The sequence below is a fragment of the Hyperolius riggenbachi genome, chromosome 3 (assembly GCF_040937935.1).
Source record: "Hyperolius riggenbachi isolate aHypRig1 chromosome 3, aHypRig1.pri, whole genome shotgun sequence".
In the NCBI taxonomy this organism is placed as follows: Eukaryota; Metazoa; Chordata; class Amphibia; order Anura; family Hyperoliidae; genus Hyperolius; species Hyperolius riggenbachi.
The window spans coordinates 474,036,414-474,060,941 of NC_090648.1; the positions used below are offsets into that span (position 1 = coordinate 474,036,414).

Below are 24,528 nucleotides of genomic sequence, written 5' to 3' on the forward strand. Positions count from 1 at the left end.
TGCCCGTTCAATGAACATGCAGGGTTGTGGAGCTAGTGTGAACTGACCCTAAATCAGGCAAGCTTATAGCCCCAGTAAGGTAAGGTTGTGCCTGTAAAGATATTCCTCTTTGGCGGAAGCGGATTCCATGTTCTTTTCGACTTCCAGAAGCAAAACTGGTTCTATTGTTTACATTGCAATAAACAGGAGTCCGAAGTTAAGCCACAACTGCTATCTAATCTAAACTTGAAGAGGAACTATTGTGAAAATAATTGCAATCAATAATATTGCTTATTTTTTTTACAATGTTCATTTATAAATTATTTGGTCGGTGTTTGCCCATTGTAAAACCTTTCCTCGCACTGATTTACATTCTGAAATATATCTCATAGGTGGCGACATCTTTGGTCCTGCCAGGTGCAGCTCTGCGGAATGTTTTGTTTACTGAGAGGTCTGAAGCCTGTGCAAAATATACTGGATGTCCCAAAATGCTGAGGGAGGAGAATTCCACATAGCTAAATAGCCTAGGCTAAGCATCACTTGGAGGGCGGGGCTACATACCACTATACAAAGTATTTCTGATGCTGAAACCAGAAAAATTACCGTAAAAATGTGAATCCTGAATAATTGACTGCATTCTGCTATATGTCACTACAGGGCCTCTTTAAAGGATACCTGAAGTGACATGTGACATGATGAGATAGACGCGTATGTACAGTGCCTAGCACACAAATAACTATGCTGTGTTCCTTTTTTACTTTCTCTGCCTGAAATAGTTAAATATCAGGTATGTAAGTGGCTGACTCAGTCGTGACTCAGACAGGAAGTGACTACAGTGTGACCCTCACTGATAAAAAATTCCCCTTTTTATCTCTTTCTTGCTTTCAGAAGCCATTTTTTGCTAGGAAAGTGTTTTATAGTTGGAATTTCTTATCAGTGAGGGTCACACTGTAGCCACTTCCTGTCTGAGTCAGGACTGAGTCAGCCACTTGCATACCTGATATTTAACTCTTTCAGGCAGAGAAAGAAAAAAAAGGAACAAAGTATAGTTGTGTGTGCTAGGCACTGTACATACACATGTCTATCTCATCATGTCACATGTCACTTCGGATATCCTTTAAGATTCAATGTATTATTATGACTTTAAGGTTAGATTATTTTTTGACGTTGCACATATATATTATGAAGATGAACAAATGTGTGAATATAAAACATTTAGCTTGCTACATGGGGCTCCTTCATTAAATATAATGGCATTGTTCATTCTTGAACCTTCACGTCCATTCGTGACGTATTGTAAGAGATGTACATTGCTCTGTATGTGGCAACCTGCTAGCCAGTCAGTGTTATGTTGCCTCATCCGCCCACATTCTTACACAGCAGTCCAGACCGTTGTATAGCATGGTCTGCCACGCTACCGGGCGCTCCGGATCGGATGAGTCCGCACTCTGTAGAAAATAACGGCGGCAGCCGGGAAGAGAAGCAGTGATGTCATCACCAAGATGGTGGCCAGGATAATGACCACAATGACCCAAATGTCCAGGATGTGTTTAGGGAGCTCTGCTGGGGTTGGAGTCACGAGATCTGACATTTTGGCTTTTGACGCGGAATCCAGTGCCTGAAACAAGAAATGGTAAGTGAGATATGCATAGAAGGTACTAAAGTAATGACACATAAATAGGTCCATATCCTTTTAAAGCAGCAGGGACAGCCATAGTATCCCAGGAAAAAAAGCACATATATAAGTAGACTTGTTCTACTTACATATGTATTGTACTGTCCACGTTTTGAATTCAGTGAATTTTATACAGAAAATAAATAGAAAACCGTTCCAGGCATTTTCCATCTTTACTGCCTCTGGCTGAAGCCAATCCTGATGCCATTTCCTCCCTTGCTCTTTTTTTTCCCTCCTACCTAAAATGGTGTATTCATTGCACGTCCTCCTCCCCACTGCGCTCTGTAGAAACTTCACTGTCATATCTAGCTTGCTTTGTAAACACGTGAGCACAGCATAGATCGTATTTCAGCAGCTTTAGCAGAGGGGTGAGGTGTATTTCCCTTCTCAACCTCGTGTCACACTGAACTGCCCTTAGCCAATCAGTGAGGAGCAGGAATGTGGGGGGGGGGGGGAAATAACAAGCTTCCCTCTCCCGGCAATGTACCAGAATAGAGCCAGGCTGACTGAGATAAGATTCATTACAGCAGAAACATTTATGATTATATTGGAATGCTTGCAATGCAAGGTCAGGAAGCAGACTACATGATAAACACAGAGCAGTGGGTAAATGGAATTTTATTTTATGGTTGACAATCCCACTTTAAATCATCAAGAAACTATTTCCAAACTTTACCAAATAAAATACACTTAAAGTGGACCCAAGGCAGAAAATTGGATACTTACCTAAGAAGAGGGAAGCCTCTGGATCCTGCAAAAGCTTTCCACGCCCTCTTCCGGACCACCATTGCCACTTGGGGACCCCCGAAAGAAATCCAACAAGAGCTTGAGGCTGCAGCATTTCGTGCTCTTGCATGAAGTGGAGTGATGGCCCAGACTTCCAGAGGGTCCCAGTGAGCAGTGGAGTGGTGGGGAGGGTACAGAGGCTTCACTCTTCTTAGGTAAGTATCTGATTTTCTCTCCCTTATTTTTGCTAGTCTCTCCTTGTGAGCACAGAGCTGACCCCGCCCATGTCCTCCATGTACTGGTGAAAAGTTTACTCTTTGTGGCCAGGACTGGAGCTACAGCAGAGTCTCATGTTGACAATCATTAATTGTGTACACAGGAAGACATCAGCACATAGTAAGCACACAGAGTGGTCAATCTATAAAGACACTTACAAAAAGCTACCATTCGATTGCATATAACTGCAGCTAAAAGGAGCTCATGGCCAGCAACCCGCATCGTTAATTGCCCAACAAGTGCGCAGTTCAGCCTCTTGTGTCAAAGATCCCTTATGATTCACCACTTCCCAATGCCAGCGAATTGTGCTTCTGATATTTTCTTACACAAAGAAATCGTTGGAAAAAAGTAGACAACAAAGAAGACAGCAAGAGAAAGTATTAACCACTTGAGGACCCACCCTTTACCCCCCCTTAAGGACCAGCGCTGGTTTGATTGATCTGTGCTGGGTGGGCTCTGCAGCCCCCAGCACAGATCAGGGTGCAGGCAGGGAGATCAGATTGCCCCCCTTTTTTCCCCCCTATGGGGATGATGTGCTGGGGGGGTCTGATCTCTCCTGCCTGCTGTGGGTGGCGGGGGGGGGGGCACCTCAAAGCCCCCCTCCGCGGCGATATTCCCTCCTCCCTCCCCTACCTGCTGCCTCCCCCGGTGATCGGGGCTGCACAGGACGGCTATCCGTCCTGTGCAGCCAGTGACAGGACGTCCCCTGTCACATGGCGGCGATCCCCGGCCGCTGATTGGCCGGGGATCGCCGTTCTGCCTTACGGCGCTGCTGCGCAGCAGCGCCGTACAAATGTAAACAAAGCGGATTATTTCCGCTTGTGTTTACATCTAGCCTGCGAGCCGCCATCGGCGGCCCGCAGGCTATTCACGGAGCCCCCCGCCGTGATTTGACAGGAAGCAGCCGCTCGTACGAGCGGCTGCTTCCTGATTAATTAGGCTGCAGCTGGCGACGCAGTACTGCGTCGCTGGTCCTGCAGCTGCCACTTTGCCGACGCACGTTATGAGTGTGCGGTCGGCAAGTGGTTAAAGGGAAATATTCAACATAACAGGTTAAAAAAAGGAAAACAAAAAGGGAATGACAAGAAGTGGAAAAGCTAAACTGAAAAAAAAGGCAAAACGTGCAGGAATGAATATTGTGTCCTGTTACTAACTGTTGCTATTACATACACAACATGGGTACACAAGGAAATCCTTTTCAGAAGTTGACTTTAGTCTCTGCTCTGATAAACCAAGCAGGAAAGGTGTATCCAAAATAGCTAAAGACCTAAACCAGACAGTCAGTCTGTGCCAAAACAACAAACAAGCAAACAACAAACAAAACTCACTTCCATTCCAGTAAGCAGCTGTGGCCGTTTAACTCTTCTTCTCCCCAGTCCGACAATGATCAATATTGCTCCCGCTAGCCCTGCTGCTGTTGAATATAATCCGACAAGGAATCAACCCCACCGGCTCTAGCTCAAATAAATATGACGTGCGCACATCTGGGCTGCCTGCACCGGCGGTGCTGGATCTAGCCTCAGGCCTCTCTGATCAAAGTGTCAGGCTTAAAGGACACCCGAGGCAAAAATAAACTAATGAAATAAATGATTGTATCTATATTCTGTCTCCTAAAAATGACTTTTTAAGATATCCCACAGTTTTATTTTATGTTTAAATCTACTTTTTAAGTTTTAACTGTTTTATTGATTTTGCTTAATGACACATTCATTGAAGTATGCCAGAGCTAAAATCTATGAACTATTGACCCTTTTTATCTCTTTCCTGCTCTCAGAAGCCATTTTCTGCTAGGAAATGTTTTATAGTTGGAATTTCTTATCAGTGAGGGTCACACTGTAGTCACTTCCTGTCTGAGCCAGGACTGAGTCAGCCACTTACATACCTCATGTTTAAAGTGGACCCAAATTAAAAATACAAGATTTCAGAAATAAAACCTATTTTCTAAATTATAATAATAAATAGCAGCCTTTTTTCAGCTGCATGATGACAATTATAAAATATTTTACATTTATTGGAGGAACCCCTCCCTTCTTTTCAAATTGCCGGGATTTTTCCGGCAAACTGGTGGAGTAGATGGTGTCTAGCAATGGAGGAATTGCTAATGGCTGCCCCCAGTATAACCCTAGATATAAAAAGAGAAGGGTGAAAAGCATGCACTGAAATGATCATAGGTTTGAAGGAGTGTTTATTTATCTTTGTATGTGTCAGAGTGGTGCAACTAAATATTTTTAATAAAAAAAAATGTTTAGTTTGGGTCCGCTTTAACTCTTTCAGGCAGAGAAAGAAAAAAAGGAACACAGCATAGTTAATTTGTGTGCTAGGCACTGTACATACCTTTGTCTATCTCATCATGTCAAACATCACAACGGGTGTCCTTTAAAGAAAAACTTGGAAGTACTCGATTCTACCGGAAGAGGAGCCAACTGGGAGTTGTCCCCTGTGTCAGCTTGTTTCTGCGTCATTATGCGTTTCAGCGATCTCCACCTTCATCAGATCTGATCTGATGAAGGCGGAGATTGCCGTAATGCGTAATGACGCAATAGCGATACGCAATAGCACACACTGACACTGGATCCATCTCTCAGTTGGCTCCTCTCCTGGTACATTTGAGTACTCCAATTTACACCTACGCTGCTGGCCACGGCACGTATAAGACGACTGGGTGTATAAGACCACCCCCCAACTTTTCCAGTTAAAATATAGAGTTTGGGATATACTCCACGTATAAGACTACCCCTCTTCCAACGCACACCAAATAAAAATAAAAAAAACATCATATACTGGTGCTATGTATGAACAGATACTGGTGCTGTACTGTATGCGTTACTCAGTATATATTGGTGATTGACTGGTTGGATTGGTCAATTCTCACCCTTTCTAAGCAGATTTGTCAGCTCTCCTTGACTCCCTGTTTATCAGAGTGTTATGGAAGAATGGATTGCACTGTGCTCATAAAACACGCCTCTGTCACCCTTCTGGCCCACCCTAGTATCCTATTTACCTTCTTCTCTGCCTTGCATATGTGCGAGGCAGAGATCTCGCATATGTGCGCCTGCGCTGCTTCACTACAGTCCTCAGAAGCGAGATTTGAGAGGCGATAACAGGATCACCTGGCATCAATGACATCCGGCCTATAAGACGACCCCTGACTTTTCAGAACATTTTCAAGGGTTAAAAAGTAGTCTTATACACCAGAATATACAATACTTGTTTTTCTCGCAGACACAAGCTGCAGTCGCCGGCTGTGGATTTGAGCTGGGAGACGGACAGCATCAGGAGCGTGGCTGAAAGGGCAACCATTATGTAAACAGGTGGGCAGAGAGGGCCGGCTATGGGCATAGTGGGACAGAGCCTCAGGAAACTACTCTGCCACTTCCTGCAAGGAGAGTACTTAACCAAGTTGGTTGAGTACGTGTGTATTTTGGGGTCCAGAGGTGCGCTACAAGTGGCATAAATGCATCGGTCTGGTAGGTGGGCCTTAAAGGCACCCCATCTTGGCATTATTTTTTAAAAATAAAATCAATACAGTGTAATTTTAAGTACGACACAATGCTGTACCACAAAATGATGCATTACGCCAATGCACGTGCGTTATGGGGAGGAGATAAGAAAGGCACAGACTAAATCTCTGTGAGAGGATTGGAGCCTGTAACAGTAACAGTCTGTTTTGCAGGAAGTTGCCAGTGTCTGTGTTTCTGAGTTGCAAGTAATTTGTTTGACACTAGCTTAATAGAGAGTAGAAAAATATGCTGGATTAAACTCCGCCAAGGTGTGTCTACGGGAGCTCCCCAATGTGGCCTAAAGATCCAGCATACCGTGTCTTTAAAGACCTCCGACTGACCCCAGAGCACATTATTTTCCTATTCTACCCCTGACCAGCTGCCTGCACCAGAGAACCATCTAGCGTGTGTTAGGAGCCTAAGTGTTCAAAGGACAACCTCCAGAGCTGTGCTGCACTTAAACAGGGACTGTAGTGATATATATTGGGCAGCACGGTGGCGTATTGGTTAGCCCTCTCACTTTCAGTGCTGGGTCCCCGCTTAGAATCCCAGCCGGGGCACTATCTGCATGGCGTTTTTATGTTCCCCAAGTGGGTTTCCTCTGGGCACTCCGGTTTCCTCCCACTTTCCAAAAACTTAAAGATAGGTTAATTGACTTCCACCTGAATTGGCCCCAGACTACAATACATACTCTACACAATACATACACAGACATATGACTATGGGAGGGTTTAGATTGTGACCTCATCTGAGGGACAGTTAAGTGACAAGACTATAACTATGTACAGCGCTGTGGAAGATGTTGCTGCTATATATATATATATTAAATAATAATAATATAATAGCATGCAGTAAATTATTCAGGATATCCACTTTTAAACTAATTTTCCTGGTTTCAGAATCAGAAACACTTCCTATATCTATACATTGCTGTATATTGTTATGTAGCCCCGCCCTCCCAATGATGCTTAGCCTAGGCTGATTTGCTATGCTGAATGGAGAATTCTGGGAGACCAGGCATTGTTTTCATTGGCTTTGGAATGCTCAGAAACATACATTCCGCAGAGATCACCTGATTGGACGGATGTCGCCACCCTTCATAAATGTCAGAATATAATCAGGGAGAGCTGTCAGGATCCCTCCTGTCGCGTGTTCTGTCCGTTGCGGTGGAGCTGCAAACGGACAGTTCTGGCTTGTCAGCCTGCATTCGGTTGTGCATTCGCAATAAGTCTCATTGTCATTTGCAAACGCTCTGCAGTTCTGGGCAGCTCAGAATGCTGTCATCATTCCACCAATTGCTTACTACAGCTGAGCTGTGGCCGGATAGCCCTGGATTTCCTGCATGCATGTTGTTATATAATACTGCATGTATTTCTTATGAAAGTCCTTTGCATTCACAGCCAGCTAGAAAATGGTAATCAAGCCAGCTCAGGATTAAATGATTACCATTCAGCTGTGTGGAAATTTGCATGCTTGCATCTATTGGCTGATGCCAGCATAAAAGTCTGCCTCCCATTTCAGACTCTGCCCGACATAGCGGTCAGTACGCTGGTCTGAGGAGCACTTTGTCACTCTGTATAGATCTGTTATTGTAGTTCAGTGCGACCTTATTACTTGTGCTTTAGCTAGTTTCTTGATAAATATATATGCAGACTTGCTAATATATATTTATCCGTTAGTTGAGCCGTTTGTTATTTTTCTGTATTATTGTGTATTGCCTTGTTTCCATGCCTGATGGACGTTCGCTGCATCCGCGGTGGATCAGTGAAGTCCACTATCCTGATAGCTTGGATTCTGCCATCACCACATTGGTGACTGGTAGTATCAGGGCCGGCCCGCTCATGAGGCGCGGGGCCCGCTCATGAGGCGCGGTGAAACTTTTGCCTCAGGCGGCAAACTTCTAGGGGCTGCACCCGCCCGTCCGTGGGTGCCGGCCGCCGAGCCGGAGGGGTAGCGGGCAGGACGGGGGTATTGGGCCTAGCGGTGGGGAGGGGGGTCGGACCCCCCCTCCCTCTCCTGGGTCCCCCGATCTACGCTCCCCTCCAGCTGTAAATAGGAAGCAGCCGATGCCAGATAGTAAGAGGCACGGGCGGGGAGGACTCACCTTTTCCGCGTTCCACTGACGTCACTTCCTGCAACGCCGTCCACTTACAATACAGTGGGCGGCGTTGCAGGAAGTGACGTCAGTGGAGCACACGCTGGAACGCTAGGCCCAATACCCCCGTCCTGCCCGCTACCCCTCCGGCTCTGCGGCAGGCGGCAAAAAGTCTAGGGCCGGCCCTGGGTAGTATTCCTGCTACTCTAGTTTCTGGGAACGTAACTATAGGCTGCAGTTGCTATTACGCTATTATTGCTGTTACGTTCTATCCTGTAGTCTTGCCTGGGTGGATGCTTGCTGGTGACTGTTAACCTGCTTGCTCTGCTTCTGTGGAGGTGACTGTGAGCGGTGGTTGCTACTAGTTTTAATACAACTAGTTTAAATACAACAAATGTGTGTCCTCCACCTTTGAGACCATTGCTCCTCTGCGCACCAAATATCTTACTCCACACCATCATGCACAGTGGTTTGATAACGCTATAAAAGAGCTGAAAAGACAAGGCCGAAAACTTGAGAGGCTGTGGCGCAAATCTCAGTCCCCAGAAGACAAACATGCCTTAATCTTCCACTTGAAGAGCTACCAAAAGGTAATCACGGGAAAAAAATCATCCTTTCTATCACAAGAGATTGCAAATGCAGTTAACAAACCAGCCCAACTGTTCCGCACAGTGGAAAAACTCTGCAACCCAGCATGTCAAAAACTTAATATCGAGTCTTCAAAGGACCTCTGTGACCAATTTGCCCATTTCTTCACAGACAAAGTCTCCGCTATAAGGTCCGCCATCCAACTTACAGCATCTGAGCCTAATATAGCGCCGAAGACCATTAGCAGAGACAACGTAACACCTTGGTCAAACTTCAAAGAAATTGATGAAGAAGTCACATCAAGCATCCTCCTTCACGTCCGCCTAACTACCTGTGACCTGGATCCTGGCCCAACACAGTTCATGTTGAACTGCCCCAACCTGTTCGTACCGGTATTCCTCAAAATTGTTAACTGTTCCTTACAATCAGGGATATTTCCTGCTTTACTGAAGGAAGCAATCATCAGGCCTCTCCTCAAAAAACCCTCCCTGGACCCAGATGCAATGACCAGCTACAGACCTGTCTCTAACCTCCCCTTTCTGGGCAAGCTAATTGAAAAAGCTGTATACCTCCAGCTAGAAGCCAGAATCCTTCAAAATAACAGTTATGACCCATTCCAGTCTGGCTTCAGGAAACACCACAGCACTGAAACTGCCCTCATCCAAATATGCAACCACCTGCTCATGGCAAGAGACAGAGAAGAGTGCTCGATCCTCATACTGCTAGACCTTTCTGCAGCCTTTGACACAGTTGACCATGACATCTTGATAAACAGGCTACAGGAATACTGCGGCATTGATGGCATAGTACTTCAGTGGTTCCAATCCTTCTTGAGTGGCAGAACCCACAAAGTGTCTATGGGGCCCTTCCTGTCCACCCCTGTAACACTTAAGTATGGGGTGCCCCAGGGCTCAATCCTCTCTCCCCTGCTTTTCACGATTTACATGCTACCGTTGGGAAAACTAATCCAAAAACATGGCCTGACATACCACTGCTATGCAGACGACACCCAACTATATCTTTCCTTCAAGCCTGGTGTGACAGACCCAACTCTAACTATAAACGCCTGCTTACGTGAACTACAGCAATGGATGAATGACAACTGGCTGAAACTAAATGCAGACAAAACTGAAGTCCTTCTGATTGGAGGGCAGAGCATGATAACAAAACAACTTAACTTGCAGTCTTCACCACTGAGAATAGGAGGCACGGATCTACGCAGCTCTGATCATGTGCGTAGCCTGGGAGTTCTAATTGATGGGGATTTAAACTTCAGAACTCAAATCTCTGCTGTGGTGAAATCATCCTATTTTCACCTGAAGAACATTGCAAAAATCAAGCACCTCATACCCCCAGAAGATCTGCCAACCTTAGTCCACGCCTTCATCACATCCCGACTGGACTACTGCAATGCTCTCTACACTGGCCTTCCAAAAAAGGTCTTGTACCGCCTACAGCTGATACAGAATACTGCTGCCAGACTGCTAACCAACCAACCCCGTCACTGCCACATAACGCCAGTCCTGCATTCCCTTCACTGGCTACCTATAGAATGGAGTGTCCTATTCAAGATCGGCCTACTGACATTTAAATCCCTGAATAATCTAGGCCCTGGATACATGAAAGATATGTTACAGCTGCGTAGCAATCCCCGCATTCTCAGATCCACAGGTTCTAATAATCTAGACATACCCAGAGTCCACTTGGAAACTTTTGGTCCCAGAGCCTTCTGTCATGCTGCCCCTACATTTTTTTTTTCAAATTCTTTTATTTAGAGAACAACAGCAGTACATTGTATCATAATAAAGCATTAATCACATATCATTTTCATTAATGGTACAAATGAAGTTGTATGACCATGGTATGCATATTTAGGACATAAAGAACAGTGTTATAATAAGGTCGTGAATCTGGATATGAAACATTTTGAATCCAAAATTAATTAGTAACTGGATAGAAGCAAGGGAGGAAAAATGTTTCCATTGGTTGGACTCTATTTTGTCTAAATCTTAATATCTGAAATGAAAATAAAGGAAAAGAGAGAGGCCAAAGAATAAGTCTTTGAGCCACCTCGTATAACTGGGGAAGTCTCAAGGGTGTTTGCCAGGTAAGTACAAATAGCCTTTTGGCTTTTTAAGTTTTTCGGAATTACAACCAGCGCCAGGTGGTCTGTGTACAAACAGGGATGCTCGTAGAAGAGGATCAGAACAACTAAGGGAGCATCTTATCAATTCCTCTCCTCCAGAATCTGTTTAAGTTCAGAGGAGTATCTATATATCAGCCATAGCCTCCACATAGAGGAAATTTTTTTGGGTCTACCTTGTACATTAAAGACATTCTGTTCTAGATCGTATATCGAATCGAGTTCCTTGACCATATCTGCAATAGACGGTGTACGTGTGGATCCCCAGTTCCTGAGCAATAGAGTTTTGACAGCATTTAAGATGTGTCGAACCACAGAGCCTTTGTAAGACCTTATGCTCCAATTATTAAGATGTAGGAGATAGAACTGGGGGGTAAACGGTATGTCTCTTCCCGACATTTCTTTTAGGATTTTTTCAGTCTGCTTCCACAGGGCTTTTACACTAGGGCACTCCCATAAAATGTGCAGTATAGAACCCTCCGCAGAGTTACATCTCCAGCAGTTGGGGTCTCTGTCTGCGAACATCTTGGATAGTCTTAAGGGCGTATAGTGCCACCGTGTCAAAATCTTATAGTTTGTCTCTTGGATACGTGTAGCCGAGGATGCCTTGTGGGCAAATATGCACATTGTAGTTTTTTGGGCGGAAGAAAAGCTTTCCCCCAGGTCTGATTCCCAAGCTGAGAAGAATGGAAGTGTATCTACCTCCAAGTTAGAGAGTAAACCATATATCAGCGAGAGGTGTTTTTTAATTGGTCCTGTGGCTAGACACATCTTTTCAAACTCTGTATGATTGCGTGAGGAAGAGGGAGATACCGCGAGTGATTGGAGAAAATGCTGTATTTGCAATAATCCCCACCAGTCTAGATCAGGGTTTTGGAAGTTATTTTTTAATTCAGTTAGAGAGGCCCAGGTGTTCATGAGGAACAGATCTTGAGGTGTATGGGGACCTTTCTTTTTCCAATGTCTCAGAAACCCCATGCCACAACCAGGAGGGAAAGCTGGGTTGTTCCATATAGTCAGCAGCGGTGAGGGCCAGGGGGACATTGTTTGAAGTGCTCGTGTCTTTGAAAATACTCTGAGAGTATTCCAGACAAGGTGTGATCTCGACCATTCCATCTGTAAGGTATTTGAGGACCATGGCAAATTGGATAAAGGGAACGGTGTCATAAACTGTTCAATGGTGACCCACTGTTTAGTGTTTGCATGTCTGTGCCAGTCTACCATTCTGGTAAGAACAGCAGCATTGTAGTAACTTTGAACGTCTGGGAGAGCAACACCCCCTGCCTGTTTTGGCCTAAAGAGGGTCAATTTCTGTATAGGTGGGGGCTTCCCCTTCCAGACGTATCTGTTAAAGGTCATCTGAGTCTTTTTGAGGAAGGAGTTAGGGATCTGTATTGGGAGAGTCTGGAACAGATATAACAATCTTGGCATCAGGTTCATTTTTACAATGGCTATCCTACCAAACCATGAGAATTGAGGCTTATCCCATCTTTTAAGGTCTGCCATGAGAGTATCCAAGAGAGGTGGAAAATTTTTGAGAAATAGGTTTTTATTATCTGGTGTGATTTTGGTGCCTAGGTAGGTTATATGGTGTTCGTTCCATTTAAAGGGGAAATTTACTGAGATATGTTCCTGAAGGTCCCTGGGCAAATTTATGTTTAGGGCTTCACATTTATCGAGATTAATTCTAAATAGGGAGAGCTCACCGTAGATCTTAAAGCATTGTAAGAGGTTCGGCAGGGAGATCAGAGGGTTGGAGATGTAGAAGAGAAGGTCATCTGCGTAGGCAGCTATTTTTATGTGATGCTCATGTTGTCTAAGGCCTTCAATGTCGGGATTCTTGCGTATATGGCATAAGAAGGGCTCCAGTGCCAGGGCGAAAATGAGGGGGGAGAATGGGCATCCCTGTCGGGACCCATTGGATATCTGCAGAGGGGGCGAAAGGGTTCCATTTGTTCTGATTCTTGCTGAGGGGTTAGAGTATAAAGCTTTAACACAGGTCAACATTCTGGGCCCTAGGTTGATGTGTTCCAAAACAGACATCATCCATGTCCAGTCTACCCGGTCAAACGCCTTTTCGGCGTCAGTGGATAAAAGCATTATAGGGATATCATCTGACCGTGCAGACTGGATGGCGTTAATTGTCTTGATGGTATTATCTCTTCCCTCTCTTTCCGGGATAAACCCTACTTGATCCCAATGAATCAGGTATTGCATATGGGCTGCTAGGCGATTGGCAAGTATTTTTGAGAAGATCTTAAGATCTAAGTTTATCAGTGAAATGGGTCTATAGCTGGTACAGGAGGTTGGGTCTTTCTTAGGTTTGAGAATTACTGATATGTGTGACTCTAGTGTTTGAGGGGGGAAGGTCTCCGGGGCATCAGAGTCTGCTATCTTATTAAATACTTTGCACAGCTGTGGGACCAAGATGGTTTTGAATGTTTTGTAATATTCTATTGAAAAGCCGTCCGGCCCTGGAGCCTTTCCTGTTTTGGCCTGAGAGATTACTTGCGCTATTTCATCTTCGGATATCGGAGCCTCCAAGTCTCCTCTCATTTCTTCAGACAAAAGTGGGACATCAGCCTCAATTAGGTATTGTTTCATCTTCTGTTTCACCTGAGAGTCCCTGTCTGTTCCAGACTCTCCCCTCAGATTATACAGTTTATGATAGAACTCCCTAAAGGTTTTAGCGATGGATTCATTCCGGATGTGTTTACCTGAATTATTATCAATGATTTGGGGAATATAGTTCCTTTGTTGTTGGGAGCGTAAGGCTCTGGCTAAGATTTTACCCGGTTTGTTTCCTCCCATATAGAATATATTTTGACATCTATGGATAGCTTTTAAGGATTTCTGATGCATTATTCTTTGGATAGCTTCTCTGGCTTCTTTAAGCTTATTAAGGTCTTGTGGCATTTGGGACCGCTTGTGGCATTGTTCTAGCTCATATATCTTAGAGGTGAGATCACCGAGCTCCTTTTCTTGTTGTTTTTTCATTCTAGCACCTATCTGGATTAGTCTACCTCTAATAACACATTTATGTGCCTCCCATATTGTCGAAGCTGGCATCCCTGGAGTGGTATTGGTTGAGAAATATTCTTCCAGTTCCCTGGAGATAGATTCTTTAATTTCAAGGTTCGCCAACAGGGAAGCATTTAGTTTCCAGTTGAAAGGACAGCTCTTTTTGTGTCTGCAGAATAATTCAATGGAAGTGGGGGCGTGGTCTGAATAAGTTATTACCCCTATATCTGCTTTGCCTACGTCTGAGAGAAGGTTATGGGAAATCAATATATAGTCTATTCTCGTATATATTGAGTGCAAAGCAGAGTAAAATGTGTAGTCTTTTGCAGAGGGGTTTAATAGTCTCCAGACATCTATCAATTGTCGCTCACGGAATGCTTTTCGTACCCTATTCAATTGCTGGAATGAGATAGAGGATTTGCCATGTGATGTGTCTATCTTGGGATTTAAGACTATATTTAGGTCTCCCCCTATGATTATGCTTCCCTCACGAAACTGATCGAGAGTATCTAGAAATTTCAAGATAAAGGGTATTTGGTTTATATTTGGGGCATACAGTGAGCATATGGTGTATTTCAGGTGATTAATTGCACATTTTAGCAGGAGGAATCTGCCCTGATCATCCCCTTTAGTTTCTATGCCTGTAATTGGAAGATTTTTATTAAGTAGAATAGCGACTCCTTTCGACTTAGAATCTGGTGAGTTACTAGTGAAGAGTAATTTGAAATGCTTATTTGTGAGTCTCGGGGTGGCGTCTCCTTTAAAGTGTGTTTCCTGTATCAGGAGAACATCTGCTTTTTGCTTATGCATGTCATGTAACAAAGCTGTCCTTTTTTCCGGAATGTTTAAACCCCTGGCATTGATTGAAACTATTTTTAAATGTGCCATTGGTGAATAGTGGCTATGTAGCTAATGCAAACAACCTCTTGAGACGTGGGGTAAGGGGTAAGGTTAAACTTGAAAAACATACAAAAAACTGTAGTAACATCGCGTATTATCACTTTGTGTATACCAGTCACAAGGACTGACCTATGTGGGTGAGAAACCAACATGTCGACTGAGACCGAATCGTTCGGTCCTCACTCGGAATTAACAGCAAATGGCCAGGTGCATTATTAAACCATTAACCAACGTATTGAAACCTTTTTCTAGTACAGGGTATGGGGAGCAGCCTATTCACTTCAAATCACGTGGAGGGAAGTGGCTAGAGAGTGGCTATAATTCTTTACAGGTCCAACCTGTTTTAACTTAAGTTTGGCGAGGGCTATCTTCCGCTGAATTAGGGTAGATCTAGGGGCTGAGTGCCAGGTTCTGCCCTTGCAGGGGTACCAAGGGAGGCCTCTGAGGCTCGCGGGGGGAGGCTTTACCGGGATCCGCCACGCGGTGTATGGAGGCTTGTTCGGTCCACATTATGGCCGTATGTAGGAGCAGCAATTGTAAGGTGTTGCTGTCTAAGTTACCCCCCTGCTATAAAGATGAAAGAGTGATTTTATCTCCGTGGCGTCTATATGGGGAAGGCATACTACGTTTCAGTGGCCGTGGCGCAAGGGAGGCTTCTGGGGTGCGCGGGGAAAGGCAACACGGAGATCCGTGATGTGGTGTATGAAGGCTTTTTCGGTCTATGCGGGAGGAGCATGGGTGAGATGCTGCAATCTGAGTTACCCCATTAATGTGAAGAGTGAGTTTAGCTCTATGGCGTCTATGAAGGGGAGGCACCCCACACCCCAGTGTCTGTGCGAATTAAAGCTGTTAAATTAAATTCAGCGGGAGCAGGGAGCATCCTTGGCGCCTAGTTAGAAGTAAATGACCTTTAGGGAACGGGAGGGGGGGACAGGTGTAACAGGTTAAATACCGATTCCTATCAAAACGTGCATATAAGTAAGTAAAATACAGGAAGTAAAGGTACATCATGTAAAGGTACACCATATAAACTGTTGACAACGTTAGATGATCCCAAGGCATCTCTATAGAGCAAGACAAGTTCTTACGTGTGGTATATCTACGATACTCCATTATCCCTTACCCCACCTTCCCTAGCTAGGATCCCCCCTCATTGTAATTGATATCTACTGATTATGTGGCATTAAACGTTGCTATATTAGTTTGAAGCAGCCATTGTTAGGGATCTTCTTCGCCCGTATCGCGTGCTTGGGTTCATCATGTCTTGGGCAGGTTCGGATTAGGAAAATGTTTACCATCCGCTTATGTAGTGATCTCGTTGCGGGCCAGTGGTGATCTAAGTCGGGCCCTTGGAGTAAAAAGTGCCCCCTCCTCCATTGTTGTAAGTTAAAAGATTAACTATGCCTCTCGCGTAATTGCCCGTACTGCGCCTCTGGAGATGAGACCCAAAGGTGAGTTAAGGAGTCTTCTGCTTTACCACATCCCGACATCTTACCCCCTCCCAACCACAAGTCCCAGGTCCCCTACAAGGCAACCCAGCAAAAGTACTTATCTGTTAATGTAGAATCATTGGTGTGTTCAAGGGTGTTCCCCCTGTTGGGACTTAGATTGGCGTTGTCGCTTGTTTCGCTGTGGTAGACCTATAAAAAGTTGTTCGGGCTGCCATTCTGGTACTTCCACTTCTGGTATGCCCAGTGACTTGAATAAGTCCGGAAGGTCTGCTGGCGTGCGGAGAATAAACGACTTGCCTTTCAGGGTGATGTTCACCTGGAAGGGGAATCCCCATTTATATACAGCGCCGTTTTCCTGGAGCTCCTTAAGCAGGGGTTGCAGGGCTCTGCGTTGGGCCAAGGTGCTCGGGGCTAGATCCTGGTAGAGGCCTAAGTGGTTGCCTTCGTATAGTATTTCTGCTCTTTGTCTCGCCGCTTTCATAATGTTCTCTTTTAAGTAGAAATGGTGGATCCTGCAGATCACGTCTCTTGGTGGTTCATTATCCGCGGGTTTAGCTCTTAGGGCGCGGTGGATGCGATCCATCTTAATAGTGGCGTCATCTGGATTTCTTAGTAGGCCGTTGAAAATGGCGGTTACTTTCTCACATAGTTGTTCCATGCTCACGGATTCTGGGAGTCCTCTTAGGCGAATGTTGTTCCTGCGGCTCCGGTTTTGTAAGTCCTCCATGCCGGCTCGCATTGTAGCGTTAAGTGTGGTTTGAGATTTATGCGCTTTTTGGAGGGAGGCAAGGTCGGCTTTGACCGTGGCTAAATCAACCTCCACTGTTGAGATGCGGGCGCTGTTATCGGTAACTGCAGCGTGTAGTGTTTGAAGTTCTTCCCGTGTGCTAGCAGTGATGCGGTCCGCTAGCTCTGTGAGGTCATTTTTAGTGGGCAAACTGTGAAGGTAGTCCCAGATCTCGTTAAGAGAGCGGGTCGTGGCTTCGTTAGGTGTATCCTTGCCTTTGGTGCTGCGTGAGGCCTCCGCCATTTTGGTCTGTTCCAACGAGGAGCGTGTGAGAAACTTTGTCACTGATTGCTGGGAGGAATCCTCTTTCAACAGCGTTTTGGAAGAAGTGTTTCGCCTCTTGGATTCCCTGGACATAGTTCGGTGAGGAAATAGCTGATGTTCAAGCGGGCATGAGCGTGGTTAAGTGCTACCGAGTGAGGAGCTCCGATCAGGCATGTCTTCACGCCGCCATGGCTAGCTCCGCCCTTGCCCCTACATTTTGGAACTCCTTACCTCAACAGATCAGGACAGCCCCATTCCTGGACGTGTTTAAATCCAGACTGAAAACCCACCTGTTCAGTCTGGCATTTGCAGAAATATAACTTTTGTTGTGTGACTACTTCATCCTACTAATTACTGAATCTGAGAGAGCCTAAGCGCTTTGAGTCCTATGGGAGAAAAGCGCTATAGAAATGTTATTGTATTGTATTGTATTGTATAGTTACGCTCCAATCTATAGTCCTGTCTTGTATCTGTCTGAATGCTTGCTGGTGACTGTTAACCTGCTTGCTCTGCTTCTGTGGACGTGACTGTGAGCAGTGTTTGCTACTAGTTACGCTCCAAGCTATAGTCCTGTCTTGTATCTGTCTGAATGCTTGCTATCGCTAGGGCTGCGCTTAGTCTTGCTAGCGTTCTGTCTGTCTGTTCGTTCTTTGTCTGGTTACTCAGACCATAGGCAGCACAATATCGCACTGCGCTGCCATTGTGTCTTATTTGTAGCGATATCGGAAGCCCAGAGCTACAGTTGCTCTGGACAACCTGTGTAGCCTCTTCCATTATCCAGCTGCTTAGACTTGTTGCGCTGGGTGGCCAGAAAATAAGCCCCCCCCCCCCCCCCCCCCCCCCAGCATTACAAGAGCAAAGATTTTACAATGGGCAAAAACTGAATAATAATTTAAAAATGAATATTGCAAAAGAAATAAGCAATTTTATTCATTACATTATTTTCACTGTGATTCCTCTTTAACCTCCTTAGCGGTAACCCCGTGTGTGACACGGGGTAAGCCGCCGGAGGGTGCCGCTCAGGCCCTGCTGGGCCGATTTGCTTAATTTTTTTTTTGCTGGACGCAGCTAGCACTTTGCTAGCTGCGCCAGCACCCCGATCGCCGCCGCCGCGCGCCCGATCGCCGCTATCCGGTGCGGCGCGCGGCCCCCCCCCCCCCCCCCCCAGACCCCGAGCGCTGCCTGGCCAATCAGTGCCAGGCAGCGCCGAGGGGTGGATCGGGTCTCCCAATGACGTCCCGACGTCGCTGACGTCGGTGACGTCATCCCGCCCCGTCGCCATGGCGACGGGGGAAGCCCTCCAGGAAATCCCGTTCTTTGAACGGGATTTCCTGATCGCCTATCGCCGGAGGCGATCGGCGGGGCTGGGGGGATGCCGCTGAGCAGCGGCTATCATGTAGCGAGCCCTCGGCTCGCTACATGATTAAAAAAAAAAAAAAAAAACTGTTGCGCTTCCCCCTGGCGGTATTTTTCATACCGCCAAGGGGGTTAAAGGGGCACTATGGCAAAAACATTTAAAATTTAAAATATGTGCAAACCTATACAAATAAGAAGTACGCTTTTTCCAGAGTAAAATGAGCCATAAATTACTTTTTTTCTATGTTGCTGTCGCTTACAGTAGGTAGTAGAAATCTGACAGAAGCGACAGGTTGTGGACTAGTTCATCTCTTCATAGGGAATTCTCAGGGATTTATTTATTTTCAAAAGCACTTAGTGAATGGCAGTTGCTCTGTCCAACTGCCAAAAAACTGTGTAGCGAGCAGGGAAGCTGGAAAACATAATTGTTTAAATCTTTTTTATGGAATATCTTTATAGAGAATAAAAGCCTTGCTGAGAATCCCGTATGAAGAGATGGACTAGTCCAAAATCTGTCGCTTCTGTCAGATTTCTACTACCTACTGTAAGCGACAGCAATAGGAGAAAAGTAATTTATAGCTCATTTTACTCTGGAAAAAAACGTACTTCTTATTTGTATATGTTTGCACATATTTTAAATTTTAAAATTTTTCGCCATAGTGCCCCTTTAACTGATAAGCTTCAGAACAAAATGAAACAGTCTATTAACTCTTTCAGTAACTTTTCATGAAAAAAACTGTCATTGATGGTTACTGTGTGATGTGGCTAATCTGTACAACAGAGGGGAAGATGTGTTGCTAGCAGGTTACTAGACTTCCTGTTTTGGTAGAGATACATCGGCAAGCCAACCAATCACACAGCCCTAATAGTTCCAGTTCGTTTTCAGTTATATACAGTATAAGAAATATCGTATCAGGAAGTTATCTTCCCCCTGTTCCCCTACTGCAGTCATCGAGCGCCAGACATTGTTTTGCCGCTGTCACTTGGTACTACAATAACTTGCAATCACCTTGTGCTGGGTGTTTAAAATTATCTGAAATGCAATTGGGAATGCTGGAAAATCAGAACTGGATCGATTATAGGGCAGTAGCAAAGTTAGGGCTTATATAATAATTGCAGGGCTGTGCAGTCGGAGTCGAGGAGTCGGGTACCTGGAGTTGGTGGTTTCCAGGGGTGTAACTAGAAATCACTGGGTCCCCATGCAAAACTTTGGATGGGTCCCCCCCCCCCACACACACACACTTTCTGCACAGGTATACTGAGAACAAATGTTATTCAATTGGCTAGTGCACATTTGAATGTGTTTTCCCCATGCTGCTTAAAACTGACAGTGAAGCACTGGGAGCATTTTCTCTATCAATTACATTACATTAACTTTTGTGATAAAACGGGCATGTTTTCGCACATACAGTGGTGTGAAAAACTATTTGCCCCCTTCCTGATTTCTTATTCTTTTGCATGTCTGTCACACTTAAATGTTTCTGCTCATCAAAAACCGTTAACTATTAGTCACAGATAACCTAATTGAACACAAAATGCAGTTTTAAATGATGGTTTTTATTATTTAGTGAGAAAAAAAACCTCCAAATCTACATGGCCCTGTGTAAAAAAAAGTGATTGCCCCCGCTTGTTAAAAAATAACTTAACTGTGGTTTATCACACCTGAGTTCAATTTCTGTAGTCACCCCCAGGCCTGATTACTGCCACACCTGTTTCAATAAAGAAATCACTTAAATAGGAGCTATCTGACACAGAGAAGTAGACCAAAAGCACCTCAAAAGCTAGACATCATGCCAAGATCCAAAGAAATTCAGGAACAAATGAGAACAAAAGTACTGTAATTGAGATCTATCAGTCTGGTAAAGGTTATAAAGCCATTTCTAAAGCTTAGGGACTCCAGCGAACCACAGTGAGAGCCATTATCCACAAATGGCAAACACATGGAACAGTGATGAACCTTCCCAGGAGTGGCCGGCCGACCAATATTACCCCAAGAGCGCAGAAAAAAACTTATCCGAGAGGCCACAAAAGACCCTAGGACAACATCTAAAGAACTGCAGGCCTCACTTGCCTCAATTAAGGTCAGTGTTCACGACTCCACCATAAGAAAGAGACTGGGCAAAAACAGGCTGCATGGCAGATATCCAAGGCGCAAACAACTTTTAAGCAAAAAGAGCATCAAGGCTCGTCTCAATTTTGCTAAAAAAACATCTCAATGATTGCCAAGACCTTTGGGAAAATACCTTGTGGACCGACGAGACAAAAGTTGAACTTTTTGGAAGGTGCGTGTCCCGTTACATCTGGCGTAGAAGTAACACAGCATTTCAGCAAAAGAACATCATACCAACAGTAAAATATGGTGGTGGTAGTGTGATGGTCTGGGGTTGTTTTGCTGCTTCAGAACCTGGAAGGCTTACTGTGATAGATGGAACCATGAATTCTACTGTCTACCAAAAAATTCTGAAGGAGAATGTCCGGTCATCTGTTCGTCAACTCAAGCTGAAGCGATCTTGGGTGCTGCAGCAGGACAATGACCCAAAACACACCAGCAAATCCACCTCTGGATGGCTGAAGAAAAACAAAATGAAGACTTTGGAGTGGCCTAGTCAAAGCCCTGACCTGAATCCTATTGAGATGTTGTGGCATGACCTTAAAAAGGCAGTTCATGCTAGGAAACCCTCAAATAAAGCTGAATTACAACAATTCTGCAAAGATGAGTGGGCCAAAATTCCTCCAGAGCGCTGTAAAAGACTTGTTGCAAGCTATCGCAAACGCTTGATTGCAGTTATTGCTGCTAAGGGTGGTCCAACCAGTTATATCAGGGGGCAATTTCTTTTTCACACAGGGCCATGTAGGTTTTGAGTTTTTTTTCTCACTAAATAATAAAAACCATCATTTAAAACTGCATTTTGTGTTCAATTATGTTATCTTTGACTAATAGTTAACGTTTTTTGATGAGCAGAAACATTTAAGTGTGACAAACATGCAAAAGAATAAGAAATCAGGAAGGGGGCAAATAGTTTTTCACACCACTGTACAGACACCAGGTGTCTCTGCAGACTTCTCCTGCATCACTACAGTACACAGCACTCAGGAAGGGGTTGAGAGGTTGGGGGCTGGGCGTTGTACACAAGAGCACTGAATAAAGACAGTCTACAAAACTTTGTATGATTCCTTATAAGTGGCCGTTGTCAGTCTCTCAAGACAGGGAAAAGAAACTTCTCCCTCCATGGGGCGCCATAGCCGCTTCTGGGCCCCCCTACGGCTGCATCCCTTTCAGGGTCTATTGTTACGCCCCTGGTGGTTTCATAAACAGAGTCGTCGGGAGTCGTAGTCGGATGATTTTTATACCAAAACCACTGCCCTCGTAAGTATTAGACTAAGGAGTCGAGGAGTCGGAGCCATTTTGGGTACCTGGTGTCGGAGTCTGTGGTTTCATAAACTTCGGAGTGATGATTTTTGTACTGACTCTACAGCCCTGAATAATTGTTGCAATTCGTTGTAATGAAGTTGTCTGTGAAATGCTGTTCAGAACTTTAAGACCGGTGTCATACTTGTGGTGTGTGTTTGCGGTGCTATGCCCCAACCAGTCGCACCGTAACGCACAAAACCACAAACATATGTCCCTGCGACAGAGTGCGCCGACAAGGTCCTATGCATAGCACTGCCCCCCGCACACCCCTCGCCCAGTGATGTACTCCCTGCTGGACAGGAAGTACGTCACTGGGATTCCCGGGTTTTCTGAGCATATTCCCGTCATTCCACGCATGTGTGCTGCACCACCGCCAATATTTTAAAAATGTATGCACTGCCCATTGACTTCAATGCCTTCGACCGCCGCGGAAGTCTTCCAGTAATGCACTGTTGACATTGCGACGGCTCGGTAGTGAAACAGAAACTTCCAGCACAGGTTTTCAATGCAAGTGTAAAAGGGGCCTTAAAGAGAGTCTAAAGCCTAAAAAATGACCTGTTTTTAATAGCCAGTCCTCTTCAGCATTAATGCCATAGCTGAAACACCGCATTCCTGTGGCAGAATGAGGACTTAATCACCCTGTAAATCCCTGGGGCAAAATTCTTCTATCCTTCCGGGTAGAGGCAGAGCTTTGTGCAGTAGTTCTGCCTCTACTCGCGTCAATCTCCATGGATCTCCTCCTCCTCCAGCCCCTCTCATTCTTCTTTTTCTGAGAGGGGCGGGGAGAGGCGGAGATCCACGGAGATTGATGTGACTGGAGGAAGGGCTACAGCGCAAAGCTCTTCCTCCCCCGGGCAGCAAAATTTATGGCCTGGAAAGTCGTGGAATTTTGCCCAGTGATATTGGGGGGGATAAAACCTTGCTGTGATGCGGGGATGCGGCATCTCAGCTATGGCATTCATACTGAAGAAGACTTGCTATTAACCTCCTTAGCGGTAACCCCGTGCTGGACACGGGGTAAGCCGCGCAGGAAGATTTCTCAGGCCCCGCTGGGCCGATTTGCATAATTTTTTTTTATACACGCAGCTAGCACTTTGCTAGCTGCGCGTTACCTTCGATCGCCGCCGCACGACGCCGATTTGTCGCTACCCGCCGCGTCTGTGGGTGCACCTCCCGAGACCCCGAGCGCTGCCTGGCCAATAAGTGCCAGGCAGCGCTGAGGGGTGGATCGGGACTCCCTCTGATGTCACGGCGCTGATGACGTCCACAGGATTTCCTGACGGGCCTGATCGCCGGAGGCGATCGGAGGGGGTGGGGGGATGCCGCTGCTCAGCGGCTGTCATGTAGCTAGCGCTAGGCTAGCTACATGATTTGAAAAAAAAATTTTTAAATGGTGCTGCGCTGCCTCCCTGGCAGATTTAATTGACCGCCAGGCATTTTTTTGGCTTCAGACTCTCTTAAGTAACACATTTTACAGTCTAAATTGAGGCATGTGATGAACTCACAGTCACTGTCAGCGATTGGTCAACATACTACTATTAAAAGGGAAGTAATAAAGAAAGTACAGTAAAAACAGTATCTGCTGATATTTTCTTCCCTTTTCTGATGACGCTGACTGCACTGTCACAGTTTATAATACAGCAGAAAGTCCCCTTGCCCTTCTCCGTGGCTGCTTGCACATCTCAGAAACTCCTCATAGAAGAAAAGCGTTTTACATTCTCTACGGCAAATATAGATCAGAGGAGTTCTCATTGGATATTCAGTAAGAATCTGACGTCTGAAACTAAGTAATTCCCGGACATAAAGCTATGTACAGAGGCCCATATGCAATTCATCTTTTCTCCTGATTTTTCTCCTTAGTGATAATTTTTCATCTTCTCTTTAACCTCCCTGGCGGTATAATTCCTTCCTGATTTTAGGGTAAATTTTTTTCATGTGCTTTTAGACCCTAAAATCAAGAAAGAATCATACGACCAGAGAGCCTGGAGCAGCCCCTACACTTACTCACCTCCCTGGGATCCAGCACTGCAGTCCTCCCTTCGTCCTCCGGGTGGCGCTGTAACCCTATAGTGAGATTGCCGTCTGTCATCATGACGACAATCAGCGATCTCACCAGGGGGATGCAGAGCCTCGGAGGAGAGGAAGAGGAATGGCCGCCAGCGTCTGGATCGCCCGGGAGGTGAGCGAGAACGCCCGCTGCACGCAATGCTATGCATGGACCTTCCGGCGGCTACCATGAGTGTAGTTCGGGGTTACCGCTCTGAGCTGAGATTTTACACCGAGTGTAGCTCTAAGGAGAGGAGGTTAAAATAACTTTTCAGAATTACTTAATTGAAAAAATATAAAAAGTAGTAG

At 45.3% G+C, this 24,528-nt stretch overlaps 1 protein-coding gene across 1 annotated transcript in view; it reads right to left on the reverse strand.

Moving 5' to 3' along the window:
* Positions 1-1,001: 1,001 nt before the first annotated feature.
* Positions 1,002-24,528, reverse strand: part of SMIM3 (small integral membrane protein 3) — a 50,261-nt gene continuing 26,734 nt past the window's right edge. Inside the window, exon 2 of the mRNA XM_068278086.1 lies at positions 1,002-1,597. Coding sequence (XP_068134187.1) covers positions 1,394-1,570 — 177 coding nt within the window. The 5' untranslated portion in view covers positions 1,571-1,597 and the 3' untranslated portion in view covers positions 1,002-1,393. The remainder of the gene's footprint in view (positions 1,598-24,528) is intronic.